General features: G+C 53.1%; 1 protein-coding gene across 1 annotated transcript in view; it reads left to right on the top strand.

Moving 5' to 3' along the window:
* COL13A1 (collagen type XIII alpha 1 chain) overlaps positions 1 to 21,157 on the top strand; it is a 145,621-nt gene that overhangs the window by 103,177 nt on the left and 21,287 nt on the right. The window contains exons 17-31 of the mRNA XM_057505377.1: positions 3,098 to 3,142; positions 4,023 to 4,055; positions 4,693 to 4,719; positions 7,267 to 7,324; positions 8,142 to 8,224; positions 9,683 to 9,736; positions 11,228 to 11,272; positions 11,674 to 11,742; positions 12,949 to 12,972; positions 14,505 to 14,567; positions 15,531 to 15,575; positions 15,941 to 16,093; positions 16,674 to 16,772; positions 18,065 to 18,109; positions 20,523 to 20,564. Coding sequence (XP_057361360.1) covers positions 3,098 to 3,142; positions 4,023 to 4,055; positions 4,693 to 4,719; positions 7,267 to 7,324; positions 8,142 to 8,224; positions 9,683 to 9,736; positions 11,228 to 11,272; positions 11,674 to 11,742; positions 12,949 to 12,972; positions 14,505 to 14,567; positions 15,531 to 15,575; positions 15,941 to 16,093; positions 16,674 to 16,772; positions 18,065 to 18,109; positions 20,523 to 20,564 — 885 coding nt within the window. The remainder of the gene's footprint in view (positions 1 to 3,097; positions 3,143 to 4,022; positions 4,056 to 4,692; positions 4,720 to 7,266; positions 7,325 to 8,141; positions 8,225 to 9,682; positions 9,737 to 11,227; positions 11,273 to 11,673; positions 11,743 to 12,948; positions 12,973 to 14,504; positions 14,568 to 15,530; positions 15,576 to 15,940; positions 16,094 to 16,673; positions 16,773 to 18,064; positions 18,110 to 20,522; positions 20,565 to 21,157) is intronic.

The raw sequence follows: 21,157 nt of genomic DNA on the forward strand, positions 1-21,157 counted from the left end.
AACAAGGAAGGCTGCCTCCTTAGGAGGCTCTGGGGGGGCCCAGGTTTCCCTCGAGTGTGTGGTTGTGTCTTACATACCAACCAACATGGGCTGCAGACAGCCCCAATTAGCCAGAAATCCTCACTCCCAGGGTTTTGCTCTGCACTGCTCCTGCTGAGATTGGAGACAGAAGCCCAGAGATGGAGCGTGAGCAGACCCCAGTAGGAGGAGGGGAAAACAGAGACCTGCCAAGACCCCTCCTAGAGCTGTAGTTTTACGCAGAGCTGAACTCCCTGAGCCACAGGGCCATGTTCTGTTGCTGCCAACAGACGCAGTGTCACCCCCCAGCTTTGGGCCTCCTAAGGGCCTCCCACAGCAGGGCTGGGGTGGATGGAGAGGGACAGAGGAGCAGGTGGCTAGGAGGTGCCTAGTCTGATTTCACTTTGCAGATGAGGATCCTGGGCCCAGAGAGGGATAGCAGCTTATCCGGGGTCACTCAGACAACCTGACACCCAGCCAGCTCCCCACACTGGAGGCAGAACAGGGAAGCAGGGACACTGAGGGAAAGACAAGGGACAAGGAGGGTGGGACAAATGGGAAGTTCCTGCATACGAGGGACTCAGAAGCTGTCATCCCACCTCTATCCCTCACCCAGGGAACTCCGTCTGGTGTCCTTGGGGCTGAGTCAACACAGACAGGCTAGTTAGAGTGATAAGAGGGTATCCTGGTCTTGTAAAGGAAAGAGTGAAGGGCCTCCGCTGGCGCTCCTCAGGAGGGGCTTTGAGAAGGGGGTGGCCGCAGTTGCCAGATTTCTGACGACGTCCTGTGGCGCCCTCTGCTGGCTAGAGAGCAGATGTATGCTTTTCTCTGGGCGACTGATAAAAAGACCCAGCCCTGGGCTGAGCTGCCCCACTCGCTGACCCCTTCACTCCCATGGGGCCCAGACATGAGGGCCCTCCAGCAGAGAGGGGCTTCGCCCTACTTTCAGCCCACAGGGGCTGCTTAGTGGAAACAGTTGCAACATCAGCCCATCTGATGCTTGGAACTGGCCTAGAGAGAAGGGTACCTGGGCTTTGGCAGACAATGACCTGTGTTCAAATCCCTGCTCTGCATGATCTTGGCAATTGTACCTGGCCTCTCTGAGCCACAATTTTCACCTGTAAAGCAAGAATAACATCTACTCCTGCACTGGAGAGGATTCTTGAAGATGGAATAGAGGAGGAAAGTAAAGGCCTTAGCCCAGTGCCAGACACGTGGCAGGTGCAGTAAATGGCCACGCCTTTCTCTGCTCTTTCCCATGAGAGGGATTTCCCAGAAGTTAGTAGCTGGGCAGATTTGGGGCACTGGCTTCTCTGCTGTGGTCACTTCCTGAGTCCAACTTCATCACCCTTAGCTGGTGGTGTCAGGGCAAGGAAGGTTTCCTGCATATGAAGCTAAAATTTCTGGGCCTTTTTCAGAATTCAAATACTTATCCCAAAGCAGATGGAGATGAACCATCCCTGGCAGATATGCATCATACATGCAGATTACAAGATCCCTGTTGCACTGAGGAAGCAGCACTGGGTTATGGGCCATGGCAAAGGCTTCAGAGAAGACATGGTGTTTGACCAAAGGCCGCAATGATGAAGATGGTATTGAGTTGAGGAAACAGCAGAAAGACATAAATCATGAAAATGGGTGATGTTTTTAGGGAAACAGACGATAGGTGTCAGGATGTGATGAGGCTGGGAAGGAAGTAGGGGGCTAAATGCCATGCTCAGCGGCTGGTCCCTTTTCTATTGTCACTGCCGGGCAGTGGCTGTTTTAAAGTAAAGGGGTGTCACTGTGCAGCATGGGTACTGGGAAGCTTGCCTGGGTGCCAGCGTGGAGGCACCATCATGGGCAAGAGAAGGTGGAAGTGGCTCTAGCCTTGGCAGGCAGGAGGGGGGTGGACAGGACTCCCCGTAAGATGGCAGAGAAGTGATTATCACAGCTGAGAAGTGGAGGCCAAGTGGGAGCAGGTTCCCCACTGCCCGTAAGCCTATGGGAACTACAGCATGGCCTGCAGGCCACAGCACTTGGGCCTGAGTGGGGCAGCTGGCCAGGAGCAGGGTCTATGCAGGCTTCATATTGCCATCCACAGTACTGGCCTTCAGATGCAGGACATTGCAGCAGGCTGACAGCTGTCACCTGTCATCACACAGCATTCTGGGCCCTGACGGGGTCTTCATTTGGGGAAGCTGCCCTCCTGCCTCCCCTGACAACCCCTCCCATCATGGCAGGTTAACTCACCTGCTCTTGACCCGATTTGTCACTGGCTGTCATCCCCCACCCCATCTCCTCCTGGTGTGTCCTTCCAAAACCAGGAGAGCATAGGCCCTGTCCTTCCTGAGCTTCCCACCTCCCACAGATGAAGCATTTTCACAGACGTGAAAGAGGTTGAAGAAGAAGACAGTGCACTGCAGTGATGCTGAGCAAACCCCACCATATCCTGGAGAAACGACAGCTCTTTGGCGCACTGCCTCTGTCCACAGTCCCCCACCACCCAAAGCACAGGCTGACCCTCCACCACGTGGGTCCAAGGCCCGCACACCCTCAGGAGGAGTTAGACCCAAAGAACCAGGGAGGAAAAGGAACCCAGGTGAAGAGGAGAGGCAGGAGCCCCACCTGCTCAGCCAGCAGGTACCACAGGGGCAAACCTGCCAGAGTGAACAGGGGACAAGAGGCACAAGGCAGGGAAGGGAGGGAGGGGTTGCCGTAGCTAAGTGGCCCAGTGGGCCACTCCTGCCTGTGACCCTACCCTGCAGCCTGAGTTCCAGGCTGGCTGGGCCCAGGCTGGTGCTAGAGCTTGACTCCCCCTGCCTCCCTGCCCCCCTGCCCCCTGCAGCCTCCACTGGTGAGCCTGTCTCTCTGGGAGCCTTCCCTGCACCACGATCTCTGACTTGGGCCCTTCTGCTGGCTCGTGGAGCAGAGATGAATGGCCCATGGTAGCTGTCAGCGATGGCAGGGTCCTCCAAGCTCATCATGAGCTGGCAAGTCCTCCCAGGCTTCCAGACCAACCATTCACGCTGGCATCCTTGAAGGTCATGCTTTCAGGGCTGAGGCTGATCCTCTTCATTTCTCTGGTTTCTTCCTTTAGGGAGAACGGGGCATGCCAGGGACGCCGGGCAAACACGGAGCAAAGGTACCTGCCCCTCACCACATCCCAGGTGGCACTGCCCCCAGCCCTCTTTTCCCAGCTCTAGGAACACCTTGGAGGCCCACTCCTCCCTCTTCCCATGTCACACTGTGAAGACAGGGCGCACACGTCCTCTCCAGCCCTCTCCTCCTGCTGCCCCGGGCTGTCCCCCTCCCAGGCAGGGTGAACTGTCACTCCTCAGTGCCACACCTCCTTTTGGGCATCTCTAGGTCATAAAAAGCTTCTCAGAGAACCTCAGCTCTGGCTGCAGTCCTGAGAGCCATGTGGGGAGTAGGTTCCCAGTAAAAATGACCTCCACTTGGGATTTACTAAGTGGTGCTCTGGTAGCCTGCTTACCCCAGAGTGGTTGGGCTTGGGCTGATGAGGAAATGGGGCTCGCTGCCAGCTGCTCCCCAGTCCATGAGGGCTTGAGTCCAGGGAGTTCCCTATGAGGAGAGCCCCACTTGCACACTCTGGGTGGACTGTACTTGGTGAAATCAGCCTCTGCTCTGCCCCTCCCCCCTGCAACTCTCCCTTCTACTGCACCTCCTGTCCTCCCCTCTTATCCCAGTGATGTGCATCCCCCATACCACTCCAGGGGGATGCCCCCATCTAGCCCATCCCTGGGCTCCCTGCCATGGAGGGCCTGGGAGCTGAGCAGCTGGTGGGAAGCCTGGGTAGCCAGCTGTGCTGCTCAGAGCCTCTTCCTCAGGCCACTGTCCCTGTGCCAAGCTAAGCAGCCTGTTTTTCCTGCGGGTCTGGGCCACAGGCAGCTGTGACCTGTCGGCCTTCACACACCCCCAGTGGAAGCATGGGAGGCTGGCCACCTCCTCCCTGCTTCCCCCTGACAGCAGGAAGTCTCCATGCCTTTTCTTCTCTCTGCCAGGGGGCTCCTGGGATCACCATGGCTGGGCTGAAGGTCAGTGGAATGTTGTAATTTGTCCCATGAGGGCAGGACAAGGGCTGGAGAGAGGAGGGCAGTGGCTCGTAGGGTGGCCGCTGGACCAAGGAGGGGGCAGACAGGATTCAGAAACATTTCTCTAAAAACAACATTTATGCTAGATGCACAACCTGAGCAACGGATGTTTAGCGATGGCTTGCAAGTAAGTAGCAAAGGTTTACCAGCCTCAACTAAATGTCTCACCAGCCTGCCAATGTGCAAGGGAACCCAGTGCTTTTTTTTTACTCCAGAATTCAGCAGTTACATGCTTGCAAAGCTTCAGAGAGGAGAGCAGGGGGTCCTTCTCTTGAGTGCCCATTCGGTTGGCGGAAGATGGGTGGGGACACCCCAGAAGCACTGTGCTCGGTGTAGATCCTACAGGACGCCCGTCCAAAGCAAATGCCCATTTCTTCCTCTCCCTCCTCCTGGGCTGCCTCACTGATGCTTACACCTGTCACAGCCCTCACCTAGAGGCAGAGGAAGGAATAGTCCAGGCCTCCTTTGGCCTGGCATCGGGGGTAGCCAGGTGCTTCACCCACCCCCAGAGTACCTTTGCTCCTTTGCTTCTCCTCCACCTCTCACTTCTTTACCAGAACATTATTTTTTTTCCACACAGGGTGAGCCAGGGACCCCCGGAGCCAAGGTACTGACACAGACGGAATGATGCTGCATGGAGCATCAGGAATGGGGAGCAGTGGGGAAGGGGTGCTTCAGTTTTACTCTTGGTTTCCCCTGAGGCTAGCCTGGGACTGGGGACCTGACTGAGCAGAGGAGGGCCCACGGGGGAGGAGAGGAATTCTCTCTGAATGCTCCCCAGCCCCAGATCCTGGCCTGGACAGCTCGGCCAGTTTGCCAGCACACCGGCTTCAGCTAGTGTCCCCTGCACCTGTCTTGTCTAAGGGCTCTTGTCTAAGACAGTAAGAGATGTAACATGCAAAAAGTTGCCATGATCAGATACATTTTAGAAATACAGGGTTAAAAATATTACACAGGTTTCTTTACTACAGGTCTTCTCAGAGCCTTTAATACACTACGTGTGCATTAGGAAGCTCTAAAAAGGTAGTATCTTGTGCAGCACTTTCAAACTTTTTTGACCAGGGCATCCTTTTTTTAAGAGGAGCATCTTGTGGGACTAGTATTCTGGAAACGCTGGTCTGTGATCACCATCCATTGTATCCCCAGCCCCCTCCATCCTCTTACCAGTGACTTTCTCTTCTTACCCCAAAGGGAGACCCAGGAGCAGCAGGAAAGCCGGGGCCCCCAGGTTTGCCAGGAAAGCGGGGACAGAGGGTAGGGTCCTGTGTCTCTGAGTATGTGCTCCCTTCATCCCAGCCTCTGCTGGCCTCCCACCCCCATCCCATCAGGGCTGCTGTGCTGCCTGCAGTTTGCTGGGGTGCATGTGTCCCCAGGGAGAGGGGGTGCTGGATGGCCTAGCAGAGCCTTGGAAATTGCCCTTGAGAGTATGCCCTCCCTCCTTGAAAGCTATTGGTTACTAAGGAAGGAAGACCATGGTCCCCACACCCTGGACATCGTCAGGACAGCACCACATCCTTTCCCTTTGGACCTTTACTCCAGAATTCAGCAGCTACATGCTTGCAAAGCTTCAGAGAGGAGAGCAGGGGTCTTTCTCCTGAGTGCCCATTGGGAAAGCAGGGCCTGCCCGGGCCCCCAGACTCACTTCCCTCCCTTCATCTGGGCCCTTACCCAGCCTTCTCCCCTCCTGTGGCCAGTTTCAGACCATTTTGTCATTCATCTTCTATCAAGGGAAAGTGACAAGAGAATGACACCCAAAGACTTGGTGGGGCATCTTTTGTGACTCCAGCTGGAAAATTCACCAGGACAGCTAAGCAAATTATGACCCCAGGGCACTCAGTTTATATCACTACATACATGAGCATCCGGCCATCAGCCTATGGAGAAGCGAGCTTCTCACACGGACCTGACAGGTGCTCTTGGAGGCTCTTCTGATACGGGAGAGTCTGTGAACCCAAAGAGAAGCCTTTGTGGTGTAGAAGCCAGAGTGACAGGAGACCTGGCTGCTAGACCTGGTCCTGCTGCTGCTGCGGGGGACAGTGGTGGGTCATCCACGGCCACCCAGCCTCTTCATCTGTACTGTGCGGGTGGGGCCTGTGCTCCACGTCAGGGGAAAGAGAGCTCCATGGGAGTGGAAGAGGCTGGTTAGGGAGGGGCATTAGCTTGCCAGGGCTGCCCTGCCAAAGGACCACAAACGGAGCGGCTGAACAACAGAAGCAGGTCGTCCCACAGTTCTGGAGGCCAGGAGTCTGAGATGAAGGTGTCAGCAGGTTGGGTCATGCTGCGGTTGTGAAGGACAGTCTGTCCCAGGCGTCTGTCCTGGTATCTGGTGGTTTGCAGACAGCCTGGGGGTCCTTGGCTTGCAGAAGCCCCACACCAGTCTCTGCTTTCACCTTCACATGCTGCTCTCCCCCAGGTGTGTCTGCCCCACGTCTCTCTCCCCTTTCCATGGAGATGCCGGTCAGTGGCTCAGTGGGTCAGTGGGTCAGGGGCCCACCCTACTCCACCATGACCTCATCGTAACTCGTTTCCTCTGCAACTATTTCCAACTCAGATCACATTCTGAGACACTGGGAATTAGGACTTCAACATACGAACTTCAGGGGATACAATTTAACCCATAACAGGAGGCAAACTTCTCAAAGCATTCCTCCAAAGGAGAAGCTGTGGTTAGATGGTTTCTGCCTTCCCTAGAGGCAGGGAGGAGGCGTCAGAGAGCTCTCTCCCTAGATACTGGGACCTCGAATTGCTAGTCATTATGAGCGTTACAGAGAGCACAGCATTTAAAAGGGAGTGCTTCCCCAACAGCTGGCCCTGAACTGCTGGTCTCTCCCCCAGGGGCCTCCAAAAGGAGCTACATGCTCTTGGCCTTGGTTATGAGCTAGCAGGGTCGTTCCTCCCCCCTGTGTGAGTGATTAGGGTCAGCCCACATGGGAGAACAATGATGCAGATGCTGTCACCAGTGTGAAATGGCCAAAGAAGGTGTCAGGCCTGGTTAGGGGTCCAGTAGGAAGTGGAGTCCTTCAGAAAACAGCCCACAGAGGGGCAGGGCAGCAGGAGAGAGGAAAGCCAGAACCCCATGCTGGATGGGCTGGTGCCCTTGCAGACATCCTGGAGAAACAGCTCCAAGCCTACACTGTCTGCATTTCCTCTGCAGGGTGAAAAGGGTGCTGCAGGCTCCCCTGGGCTACTCGGCCTCCTGGGACAGAAGATGGGTGTCAATGAGCTCTGCATGCTGGGTTCTGTGTCGAGGCCTGGCGTCCATCCCCACCCACACTCCCAGCCCTGTGCATTCACGTGGGGCAGCATTCAAGGTGTCCCTCCTGTCTGGGGAAAGCAGCAGGATGGAACACAGGCAGATTCTGTCTGGGGAGGGAGGTTTTACATGGGAAGCCCTGATTGGCCAAAAAATGCCCAAATTCAAAGACCAATAGCTATAACATCATGCGATTTATTTGCACCAACTCTGTACTCTGTACTCCATAGCACATGAGCTCCATAAGGTATCTCATTTTAAAAAAAGACTTGAGGTCAAATAAGTTTGGGGAGAGCTGCCCTTGGACAGCCCCTTGAATGTCACAGGGCACCCAAGCACCCTGCAGTGAAGGGTAAAGCCTCACCCCATTCTGCCTTTCCTAACAGCATTTGGCTGCCAGACCCTCTTTTCACATTGCAAGTATTGCCAGCCCAGGCTTCCAGGGAACACACTTTGAGAAATACCGCTCTAGACTCAGATCCTGATGGGACTCTTGTTTCAGCTCTACACATGTTCTCTTTCATAACTGGCTCCATTTTCTCCTCAGATCCCAAGGCCAGATCAGTCCAGGCCAGGCTTCTGAATGCCTCTGCTCCCCAGCCATCCTGGGGCCACAGGACCCTTAATGTCCCCCCACCATGTTCAGCCTAGACTGAGGGGTGGTCTGCTTTCTCCTTGGCTTTGAACTGTGAGGGGAGAAAAGATAGGGATCGAGCACCTCCCTCCAGGGCTAGGTGGCCCCAGTGATGGTTTTTCTGCCTTCCACCCCCAGGGAGAGAAAGGAGACACTGGCAACTCCATTGGAGGAAGCAGAGGGGAGCCCGGCCCCCCAGGGCTCCCTGGGCCCCCAGGGCCAAAGGTGAGTCTTTCCCTGGGATCAGTGTTCTAGGGAGATGCTTGCCATAGCCTTTATCCTCAACCCATTCTTGGGGACTCTCTATCCTGTACACCTTGCCTTCTCTCCAGTTGTGTGGTTTTTCCAGTGAATTCTCCAGCTTCTAAGCAGTGACTGACCATCCAGGAGACATGTCCCCCCACCCAGGGCTGATGGGCAGCCCCACTGATTCAAATGTCTATGATGTAACTGAGTCAGGGACAGCCAGAAAGCCCTTTGCCCAGGCTCTGAATTCTCAAGTGATCGGCTGGGCCCCACCTGGTACACTTCGGTGGGGACAGTAGCCACAGAGGAGCAGATTCCAATGGGGCTGCCCCCACTTCCCTTGCACTGGGTGGGAACTGCAGGGGTGAGAGCTGGGTTTCCCAAGCAGACACCTCCCGTGTTGCGTGGTTTGTTATACCAACCTAGGGAAAAGAGGAGAGGGAGGTCTCTTCCTTAGCTTATAAGGAAAGGATTCATTGCTCTACATGATTTGAGGCAATACACACACTCATTACATTGACCTTTGTCCAGGGACTGCTATAGGCTGTGAAGCTACAGAGAACCTGCCCTTGGCTTGCTCACAATCTAGCAGGAGAAACAAACCCACAGTTCACAGGGATACATGTAGGCAGCCACAAGAAACCACATAGACAGGCAAGATGAAGTGGCAGCAAGGGTCTCAGGCTGTCCCCTACATGCTCTCTGACCGTGATGGGAATAGGGCCTGCCTGGCAGGAGCACCAGCTTTGCCAAAGGTGGCACTGCCACCCAGGCTCTGTGACATCCCCCAGTGTTGGAGTCTGTTCCACTGACCCCACAGGGCATGGATGGACACCTGGCACATCTTGGGTCTTTATTTGGGACTGGGGAAAACTGGCCACTATTGCCTCTGCATTCTGGAATAGAAGGAAAGGAAAGCTAGAATACTGTTCCCAAACTTACATCCTCTCTCCAGATCCAGTGGAAATATCAAATAGAAAGTATTTGGAGGGGGCCTCTTTCTAGCTGTCTCTGCACCTCCCAACCCAGGCCTCCTAGGGCTCCCTTCCTACATGCCCAGGGTCTTCACACTCCCCCTGTCTCCCAGGGAGGCCAGGCATGGGTGGAGGCTGCAGCAGAACCTGGCATGTGTGTGTTAATCAAGAACTGAGCAGGGCCTGGCAGTGTGGGGTGGACACCAGCCTGTAATGCAGAACTCAGAGAAGGAAGGGAGTAGACAAGCAGGGCTGCCAGAAGGAGGTGAGACCTGGGCTGAACCCAAGTATGAATGGGAGTCAGGTAGGTGAAATGGGGGTGAGTTAGAAGCCAGCAGAGAAAAAGATGGAAACCCAAAGACCCTTAATACCCAGAACCTCAACAGCAAGAACATCCCTTACCACTGTAAGCATCTGTCTGAGCTTCCCTGCATGCCTTCATCCCATCTCTTCTCTACCCCAGGGAGAAGCTGGTGTCGGTGGCCCTGGCGGCTCCCCGGGACAGCAAGGAGACAAGGTACAGAAGCCCCCAGATCTAATAGCAGCAGCATTAGGGTCAGCTTGGGAGTTCAAGCCCCAGCTCAGAGTCACGAGCACCCCCAGGGCACAAGGCTGATGGGCCATGACTCCTAGCTGCCATGTCTCCTGGTGGCTTGGGAGAACCTTCCTCTATGGCAGCAGTCATGCACAGGCTGGTCCCAGGACAGGACACCCCGGCTGAGGAGTGAGCCAGAGCCCTGCTTCTGTTAGCTTCCACACGGCTGGAGGTGCGGCTCCCACTTCTGTCCAGCTGTGTCCTACAGAACAGGTGGTGCTGCTGTGTCTGCACTGGTGCCAGTGACCAAAATGCCTTGGGGGTGGGAGGTAGAGGGCAGCTCACCTGGGTGGCTCATCCACACTCAGCAAGCTGGCCAACTGCAGAGTCATCAGGAGTTGAGTTATATTAAAAGGCTTGTTGTCCCTTTATTTTTACTTTCTATTCTATCTTGATTTTTTTTTAATGTCTTTAACATTAACATTATCCCAGAACAATTGGATCTGTGGTTTGTTTTTCATTGTTTACACCCCTCTTTCCTTTATTCCCCGTGGTTCTTCCTCATTTCCAACAAGAACAAATCCCTCCACCCACCTCCTCCAGGAGGTCAGGGGTTCCTAGTGCCTTACACCACCTGCCCTCATATTTCATCCTGCAGTTTGGACCTTTTACAAGTAGAGAAGCCTGGAAAAAGCCACGAGGCTCTCCATGGCAATTATTGACCACCCAGGCAACTGGCAGAAAGCTGAGCCCTTCCTCCTTGAGCAGGATGGAAATACAGTTGACACTTGAACAACACAGGACTTAGGGGGTGCCAACCCCCCCCACACACACACATACAGTCAAAAATTCCACATATAACTTTTGACTTTCCAAAAAGTGAACTACCAGTAAATAGCCTATTGTTTGTTGACTAGAAGCTTTACAGATAACATAGTTGATTAACATGTATTTTATATGTTACATGTATTATATGCTGTATTCTTAAAACAAAGGAAGCTAGAGCAAAGAAAATGTTCTTCAAATTGTTACAAATTTTTCCCAGAACATGTTTCCCACACATTCACTGAAGAAAGTCTGCTAAGTGGGCCCATACAGATCACACCACATTGATCCAGGACCAACTGTACAAAGAAGCAAAAGGCCAAGTTCCAAGGAGGAGGCTGACTTAGGGTCCTGGGAGAGGTCACCAGACAGGCACAGGTGGAGTCACTAACAGCTCATGCAGGGCAGAAAGAATATCTTTAAGTGTGAAGTGGGAGGAGCCCAGAGGAGCTGGAGAGAGAGCAGGGCGTGGCGGTGGGGTGCCTCCTGAAAGGGTGGAGCCCATACTTCACTGCACAGGAAGTCTGCATCCTCTTTGGCTGGGTTAAGATGAGCCTCCTGGCCCCTGAGGCATGGCCCATCTGGGAGCATCAGGTTCTCTCACACACAGCTTTATCCCCATTCCACCGCAATTTTGTCATGCAACAGGGGGAGCCTGGAGCAGCTGGAGAACAGGGACCAGCTGGCCCCAAGGTACATGCATGTCTCACCCAGAGTCCCAGCATGACATCTAACCTCCCTGGGGCACAGCATGAGGTCTCTTGTCCCTGGGGTCTAGAGGGGGAGGGAGGGGAAGAGCATCCTGGCTCCAGATAGGAGGTCTGACATTGTGGCCAGGATTGAGCTCAGTCTTTTAGAGGTCTGTCTGGCCCAGAGTTCTCATGGAGTCCTCTCCATTTGTTCTAGAACCCCTGGGTATTCTCTGAGTGTTTGGAACCCCCTGATAGGCACCCCCTCCGGCTGCCCTGGACCCACCGGTGTGGAGCCGGCCCAGCCATTCTGGGCTACAGTCCCCTTGGATAGAGAGCAGGCAGCAGCTGTCCTCAGACCCCTGCTGGCCCAGGCCCTGGGTTGAGATCTCATTTGTCCTGCAGGGCTCCAAGGGAGAACCAGGGAAAGGTGAGATGGTGGATTACAACGGAAACATCAGTGAGGCTCTCCAGGTGAGTGAGGGCTAACCCAGGGAGTCAAGATCTGGAGGTGCTCAGGGGCCTCCTGGCTCTGCACCAAGGCCCCGATGCGGGAGTGCTTCAACACCCCGATTTGCGTCTCCCAGGCCAGGCCGCTGGGCGGAGCTTCCAGGGGAGTTGCTCCCTTGCTTTCTCTCCTCTGGCCTCCCACCATGCAGCCTCCAGGCAAATGCCCACCCTCATTCGGCATCCAGGTGGCCTGCCCGTCCATTGGGGCCCAGCCGGCAGGTTAGCCTGGCTCTGGGTAACTGAGAGCCATACTTGGAGCATCCTGGCACGCTGCAGGGTGCTGGCTCCTTTGGGGTCCTGGGGCCTCACATCCTCATACACATGCTCCCCTTTCACACAGCAGAATCTTCCTTCCAGGAGCACATCTCCCTTTTACGTCAACTTAAATATTTCAAGTTCATGTAGTACCCACCCTTTAAAGTGGTTTCCCAGCACTGTTGACATTAAGGGCTGTACAATCTTTGTTGAGGGCTTGTGGGGGAGGGCTGTCCCGCGAACTGTAGGATATTCAGCCGCATCCCTCCCTGGATTTTGCCCACTGGATGCCAATAGCAACCCCTCCCCTCAAGCTTTGATGACCAAAATAGGTCTCCAGACGTGACCAAAGTCCCCTGGGGGGCAAAGTTGCCCCAGGCTGAGAACCACTCCTTTAAAGGAATCTTTGTGCCTGCGTGAATCCATTTATAAGGTGTACAATTCTTTTTTAATGCCAACAGTTGTCCCTTTGATTTATGTTTTGAATAGTTCCTTATTTTGCTATACTGAGTTTGTTTTTAAAAGGAGGTACATCAGAGCCTTGAAATCTGGGTTCTGGGAGAAGAGGAAAGAGCAAAAGAAAGGTTCTCAGTTGGCAATTAGAAAGAATAAGAGATGCTGCTTCCTCCCTCTTTGGCAAAGTGAAGGGAGATTGCAGTCCATTTTAGTGCTTGTCTGATGTCGGACAGCCTTAGAGCAGCATTTAGGGAGATGTATTCACTGTCCAGTGATTACAAACCTCTGGGAGTGGTGGGAGAGTGTGTGGGGATGGGAGACACGGAGCCACCCGAGAGGGACTGCCGCTACACAGCTCCTTCAAGGGCCCAGCTCCCAGGTGTCCGTGACTGGGCCAAGGGGACCCTCCAGAGAGCTCTTGACTTACCCTCAGCTGATCACATGGTGTTGGTTTTCTAGGAGATCCGGACGCTGGCCTTGATGGTAAGTCTTCCTCCCTCCCGTTCTTCAGACAGCAGGCTGGGGGCTCAGGAAGCACAGCCTGGAAGCGAGGATTGAGGTCTCATGTCCAGAACGCAGACTTAGGACTTCTGGGCTGGGGTGACCCTGCAGTGTTAGGGCGGAGGGTGACTGAAGCCTGGGCAGGGGCGCTAGGGAGTGGCTGGAGTGGCCCTTCACCAATGCTGCTCTGCACTCTTGTCACAGTATAAATGCTGGGCTGTCATTATAGCTGTGTTAAGGAAATAGAGGCATAGAGGAGGATGCTTTCATATTTCTTCTTTTTCTCGGCTAATAAAATCCAGAATCCTAAAAACTCAGTAGTGACCCTCCACATTTCCCCCTTGCCTAGAAATCTGTTTCATTATCTACACTTGGAGCACCCGTGAATTCCAAGCCCAGATTTTGCATGCATGCCTACCAGTGACAGGCCTTCAGTGAATATTTGTAGTTAAAACGACTGCCATGAGGTTTAACTTCCAGGCAGAGAGAAAAAGGAAGATCCTGAAGTTCTCAAACTACTCAAAAGTGAATTTCATTTCAGATAACATTTTAAGTGGCCATCTGCCACAGAACACACTGAGGGATGTGTGAATCATCAGAAACCCAGAATCAAACACCAATCAAATCACCAACCCCAGAAATTGGTATTAACACCACATGGTCCCGGGATCCAGGAGCTTCATTTGGGTACACTAAAATACATTATTGGTAATAGCTATTGGAAGAAAACTTTCCTGGAAAAACTTTTTCTTCTTTTAATCAACCTTGAAGTATAAGTATAATTTACATACAATAAAATGTACCCATTTTAGGTGTAGAGTTTGATGAGTTTTGATAAATGTATACACCCATGTATCCACTCTAGAAAGTTCCTTCATGTGCCTTAGGAGTCAATCTCACAACTAGCCCCAGCCCTGGGCCACCACTGATCTGCTTTCTGTCCCCATAGATTAGATGTGTCTCTTCTAGAATGTCATATGAATGGAATCACAACATATGTAGCCATCTGGGTCTGGCTTCTGCTCAGCATAATGTGTCTGGGTTTCATCTGCTGTGCCGCAGGCAACAGGGCTTGGTTCTCTTTTCACTGCTGAGTAGTAGTCCATTGGATGGATATACCAGACCTTCAGCTGTTGAAGGGCATTGACATTGTTTCCTGGAAACATTTTTAAGTCACTGTCAGGGTAGGACAGATTTGTCTTCTTGGAATGCAGGAGCCCCCAGGGGTGCCCTAGAAGGAAGAAGAACTATAGGTTGTCAGGCATAGCTCTAGAATGCCCACCCCACCCCCACTTCAACCCAGACACACTCAGCAGTGCTTATGTGCTTCACATTGTGGGGTCCCCATGTTATTTCCTTTGCAAAAGAAGTGTTCCTTTGAATACTTTTGAAAATGTTTGAAATGTCTGAAAATGATTGATGTCTGTAAACCAGCCTCCACATACACCCCTCTGGCAACAGGCCACCCTTCCTTGGTTGGAATATTCTTAACACATCTTTCTTTTCTTTCCTAGGGGCCACCTGGTCTTCCTGGCCAAATCGGCCCACCTGGAGCTCCAGGGATCTCAGGCCAAAAGGTAACACTTGTCTTGACAATGGGGATGCGGACACCGCAGAGGCACTGTGTGTCCCCGAGTGCAGAGCTCCCTGTGTCCTGTGACCCTCCCCTCTCCCAGAGCCACCGCAGCCCTCTGACCTGTAATCCTGCTGATGCTCCAGGGCACTGGGCCCCACCTGCCCACGGCGCAGGCACTCTCTCCCTCCTCCCGGCTGGCTCTGCCGTTCTCCCCTTGCTGTGTGTCTTGGGCTCCTGTAACTCAAGGCCTCTCTGTTTGTGGCGGAGCCTGAGTCTAGATGAGTCCTGCCCAGCCAGAGCCACAGCAGGGACCCTAACCCACGTCAGGGACTGTGGCATGTGAACCCCTCCCTCATTCCCTGACCCCATCCCTCAGATTTTTCTCAGAAGGTCACGCAGGTTGGCTGCTGTGTCCTCTGCCCAAGAAGGTCCGTGCCCTGAAGTTTCTCGCCTTCTTCCCTACCTTTCAAAGTCCTCATCTTTCAAGCCCAACTCAGAAGCCACCCCCTCTTGAAGCCTCCCTGGTCAGTCAGGCAGAATGCACTGTCCTCTCCTCTCTGCCCCTCTCTCCGCATCATTTTGCCCTGGCACTGCACTGGCTCTGCCCCCTTCATCTCCCTCCCTGACCTGTAAAAGGGGCTTGAGTGCAGGTAAAGATGTGGGGAGGGCTGGGTCTGGGGAGGACAGGAGGCCAGCACCCCTCCCAGGGAGCCAAGGGGGAGCCCCCAGGGCCCTCAGAAGCAGCATGGGAGGTTGTGGCTAAAACATGGACTGTGGAGCCTGAAGGCCCAGCCTGGGATCTGTCTCCACTCTTCACTAGCTGGGGCCATGGGTACCCCCCACTGTAGAACAAAGACACCTCCTGGGAAAGTGGGGAAAAGCATGCCTGTCTCGTGGGACATGCTGCATGAGGGACAGTAACTGCTCTTCTGTGCTGAGTGACCTTTAGTTGTTCTGGCTGCAGGGGGAGATTGGACTGCCAGGCCCTCCAGGACTCGATGGGGAAAAGGTAAGAACAGATGCCCCTGGACAAACCTCTAAATGTGGTCCATGCTCTGGTGGGGAGAGGGCAGAAGACTCTGAAAGAGGCCCAGGGGTGAGCCTCGTGGGGAAGGGAGAGGGGAGGGGGAGGCCGACCCTGCTAAAGTCCAGCTAAGCCCCCCATTGCCGGCACCCGAGGAGCTAGGCAGACACACAGTGGGGTGAGCTGGGCTGGTGTTGAGTCCCTCAGATCCCCGCAGGGAGTGGGATGGGCTCTGCCTGGTCCAGTCAAGCACCCTGAGCCAAGTCCTTTGGATCTCCCATTCTTTGGTGATCTCTCTCTCTCTTCTCTCCATTAGTGTATCTAATAAGTGTTGCTGATATTTTCTAAAGGGACCTCGAGGCAAACCAGGAGACATGGGCCCTTCTGGTCCCCAAGGCCCCCCAGGAAAGATGGGGCCTGCAGGAATGAAGGGAGAAGATGGACACATGGGGAGCCCAGGAGAGAAGGGAGAGAAAGGCGAGGCAGGGCAGGCAGGCCCGCCGGTGAGTGCCGGAGCCAGCTGGCAGCTGACGCCACCCCCCACATGGCCTCCTCACAGTGCCTGCTGGGGCCTAGACTGGAAGCCTGGAACTGGGGGTTGGGGACAGGGCATTTACCTGGGTTTCCCCTTTAGCCACTTACTTTGTGAAGGCCAGTTTCCCACCTCGAGAGGCCTGGGTCCTGTCTGCCATCTCCTGTCTGTGTCCCTGGGAGAATCACTGAGCCTTGCACGGCCTCCTGCTCCTTGTTCCCACAATGAGGGTAAAAATGCCTTCTCCAGGTACCTCTGGGTTGTTGGGAAGGAGATGAAGTCATGGCTTTAAATCTACCTCTTTGGAAAGCATACAGAAATCCCAGGCCCAGGAGAGTTTGCATGTATGTAAAAGGGACCTGACCCCAGTCCAACTAGTCTGTTGACATGATTTGGGAGATTCCTCAGGGCCTCAGTGGTTTCCAACTGTGAAATGGGTACCATCCTAAACACCTGCCCTTGGAGGAAGAGATTCATGCATGCATGTCGTAGTTGATCACGGAGCGTGACAATCTTGCGCTTGACTAACAGAGATCTTTGCCTATCTGTAGGGTTTAGACGGCCCAACTGGGGAGAAAGGAGAACCAGGTGGCCAAGGGAGACCAGGAACGACAGGATTGCCTGGCCCCATCGGGCTCCCAGGATTTACAGTAAGGCGGGGGTGCCACATATCAAGGTTATTGGCTGGCAGCTGTGGATGAGAGCAATGAGCGGGCTGTGGTCACCAGCCTGGCGGGTGTCTGGCACTGCCACAAGGCTGCATAACCCCCACTGCCTACCCAACCTCAGGAGGGATCAGCTACTCCCTGAGGGGCATTTAGTGTAACCGGGGGTTCCAGCTTCACTAGCTCATAGCGTCATGGCCTTTGTCTTCAGGCATCAACCTGGTTCAAAGGTGCTAGAATCTTGTTAGAGTTCTCTTAGAAGTGTAAAGAACTTCAGAGGCCAGCCAGTCCCAACTCTGACCCGGAGTAGGAATTCTCAGAAGCTACTGACCAAACGTGGCTGCCTCGCTCAGCTGGGCCAGGCAGGCAGCTCACAACCTCCTGACGTGTCCCCTTCATTGTGGGGCAGCTCCAGGCTGGAGGGCGTGCCCTGGATGTGGTGTGGAAACTTCCTCACCAACCTCCACCCACCAGCCCTCACTCTGTCTGTAGCCATATTTCTTTTCTGTAGTTACATAACAAATCTCCTCAAATTTTGTGGCTTGAAACAATGCACACTTATCTCCCAGTTTCTGTGGGTCAGGAGTCCAGGCATGCTGGGTCCTCACCCAGACAGCAGCATTCTCGTCTGGAGCTGGGATCCTTTTCCAAGCTCACTGCTGCTGGCATAAATCAGTTCCTTGCTATAGTAGGACTGAGTCTCTCAGCTCCTAAAGGCCACCTGGTCCCCTGCCATGTGGCCTTCCCCATGGTAGGCAGTTCACTTTATAGCAGCTTGCTTCTTTAAGGCCAAGGCCGGCAGGAGCTTCTCAGTGTGTGCTGGTAAGACAGAGCTGTGTGTGTGTGTGTGTGTGTGTGTGTGTGTGTGTGTGTGTGTGTGTGTGTGTAACATAATCTTATCATGTTATATGTTAGCATTTGTACAAGATATGTATGTTATAATTTGTAACATAATCACAGGAGTGATAGCCTATCACCTTTGCCATATTCCATCTTCTCTTGGTTAGAAACAGGTCACAGGGTCACCCTAGAGTCTGTGCACTGCAGGATGCATACAGAATATCAGCCTCTCCTCACACATGCTGGAACCTCAGCTTCTTGTCACAGGCCCCCAGCCCCAGGCTTTGACCTTCAGGCTGACTGCCTCCACAGCCTCTAAAGTGTTCCTTGACAACACTCAGCCCCGTCTGGTCCCGGTCTGCTTTCTCCCGGTCTGTGTGTCTGTGCCAGTCTCTCCTGAGTGCTGGCATCCACACTGTGGTGTTTTGTGCCCATAGGGAGAGAAAGGAGAACCTGGCGAGAAGGGTGACCCAGGAGTGGAGGTAGGTTGTACCTGCTCTGCCTTTTGTGTCCTGGAGGTTGTTTGACAGGGACCCCATCACACCACAGTCTCTCCAGGACACACAGCGTTCCCCTGTTCTAGAATGACACTCACAGCTGCCTGACAGGGGGAGGGCCCAGAGCTGAATGATCACTGAGCACCACAGTGGGTCAGCCTCAGAGCCTCAGTCCTGCTGCTTGGACTCCCCATTAATCAAGTCCCCCAAGGGCATCCACAGACCACCCGCCATGCTTCATTCCTGGTGCTGGAATCCGGGAATAGGAAGATCAGCAGAGCCATCCTGTGCAGCCAGCAGTCCCCAGTAGACAGCAGGCAGAGCGGCAGCAGCTCAGGGAGGCGGGTGAGCATCCCAGAAGACAGGTCGTTGGAGAGGCTCTCAAAGAGTTGGTAGGCATTTGCCTAGAAGCTCCAGAGGTAGGCTTTCCAGGGAGAGTTGTCATCCTCCAAGAGGTGCGATGGTGAAGGGAAGGGGAAAGAACAGTAAGCGAGAGGTAGTCAGCATGGAGGCCAGGTTCTCATAAGATGTGAATGCAGCATATCTGTAGGCTCAGGGGAAAGAGCCAGGAAAGTAACGGAACTCAAGGCTCCGTGATGGAGAGCACGTCTCGGGGGGTGGACCTCTGCCACCCAGACACCACCACAGAGCTAAGGAAGAGACCCCCAGCCTTTTCAGTCCCAGGAGAGGTCCCCTGGTCCCTGTCATCCTCAGTGTCACCAAGCCCCACCTGCATTTAATGAAATAGCCCTGATCACATAATACATATGCTACTTCTTTAGAGGTGGATAACCTTCTGAAGAAATGCTCCAAAATTCAGGAGCAGCATTATACACAAAAATGTTACCTCCAGAAGTATTTCAAGTAAAAATTGGAAACAACCTACATTTCTAACAAGAAGGAAATGATTAAATAACTTATGGTAATAATGATCCCCATGTTGGAGAGCATACCTTGTGCCAAGCATTGCTCCAAGCCGTGGCTAGGTAGTAACTCATTTCCATTCCACGCAGTGACCAGCACATTGACGTTTAAAGGAGGCTTGTGGGGAACATACCAAACAATGGGAAAATGGGTTTCATGTTAAGTGAAAAAGAGCAGAGAATCAAATCACATATATAATATCATCGTAAGTATGGACATATATTCAAAGACATTTTATGCATAGAGGAAGAATGGAAGGAAAAAAATATTAACAATACTCAGAGATACTTATCCTTCCTCTTTCTTTAAATTTTCTTTAATTTACAAAATATTTTAACATTTTGTATTACTTTACCTTTTTTATTTTTTAAAGTATCATACAGTAAAATTGACTTTTGTGGGAATGTGTATAGTTCTGTGCATTGTGATACATGCACAGATTTGTATAAGCACTACCACAATCAGGAAACGTGAATTACTGACTTATACTAAGAAAAAAAGCAGTAATCTTTTTTTTTTTTTTAAGAAAATAGAGTTTCTTAAGATTGAGGTCCCCACAAGGAGTCTATAGTATTACAGAGCTAAAAAGTGAACAGGTCCAAGAGACTTCAGAGGTCCCCTGCCTGCCCCGTACAGGGGCTCCCTCTATGGTGGCCTGGCAGAGGGGTCCCCACCCTGGCCAAATTCCAGAGAATTCTACTCCCAGGAAGGCAAGAACTCCAAAGCCAAAATACAGTGACCAGCTGAGAAAGGAGCAGTCAGGTCTCCTTCCTGCCTCTGGGATGGCTGCCTGTGGACAAATGGATGTCCACTGCCATCAGAGATGGAGTCTGCAGTGAACACCGTCCTCCAGAGAGAGATCAAACACCCTGGGGCTCCCCATCTCCCCTGTCCAGTCTACACCTTTTCTACTTCAGCCCACTCTCTAGGGAAAGGGAGACCAGCAGTCTCTGTTACAAACCTGGGACCCTTGAGGAATATTCTTTCAAAACATGTCCACCTCCCCCCATTCCAGATAACCCATCTCTGCTCCTCTAAGCCAAAGGTCTTGAATTCAATGCTCAAAAGGGCAGGCATGCATCAAAGTCCCACAAGGTCCAGGTTAGAGACCACGGTGGGAGTGGGGCAAACTGAAGGTGTCATGCCCCACCTGGAGGGGAAGGCTTTTTGCAGCTCCAGGCAGTTCTTGCTGTGCAAGAGCAAGAACCTAGCATGGCCAGATTTTCTGGTTTTTCAAGAAAATCAGGAAAAATAGATGTTGTGAGGACATATCCTGGCAATGTGTTTTCTCAACATTGTGCACGCTAATGAGTTGCTATGCGTTTCTGACCTGTTCTAAGCCTTCTTTTGGGAGACTGTGCTGGGCAGTTCTGTCCCCCGACTTTGTAGTCTCCAGCTGGACTCTGGGCCACGTCAAAAGGAAGGACCACTGAGAGTGTATTGGGTGGACTAACAATCTCCCTTTGACTTCCAGGTTCCTGGGCCACCAGGGCCAGAGGGGCCTCCTGGACCTCCAGTAAGTTTAGAGGGTTTATCAGAATTGTGGTCACTGCAATAACGTCCCCTCCCCATGCTAGTTACTGGGTTCAATCTCAGCCTCAGGTCCCTGTCTCCTCCTCCTCCCAGGATGACCTGTCTCATCAACAAACCCCTCCCTACTCCTTGGCCCTCCCACGTTAAACAGGCGCCATCTTGGTGACATCATGGAAACAGCTGACTGGCAGCCCTGGGGTCTGGATCCACCACCCTATAGGAGTTGCTCTGTCACTAAGCCATCAGACACCTGCTCCTTCCCCTTCCTCCTTCCTGCTAACCAACCAGCAAGAAGACCAGGATCAAAGTAGAAAGTGATCCATTTAAAACCGGCCACACTGGATTGGCCTTTCCATGGTCACAGATGATAAGAGGAGGCCTTTAAACAGTCCCCTTGGAATTGCATCTAGAGGGGCCCCCCAAGCATCCTAAAGCAACAGCTGTTGTTCCTTGTCTCAGCAAGGTCCATAGTCCCCATGGCACTGTGTCACCCACTGTCATTCATAAAAGTAGTAGTCATAGTAATAATGGTAATAGCCAGCATTTATTGAAACTTACTATGGGCCGGACACTGCT

Source organism: Manis pentadactyla, chromosome 8 (assembly GCF_030020395.1).
Source record: "Manis pentadactyla isolate mManPen7 chromosome 8, mManPen7.hap1, whole genome shotgun sequence".
Lineage (NCBI taxonomy): Eukaryota > Metazoa > Chordata > Mammalia > Pholidota > Manidae > Manis > Manis pentadactyla.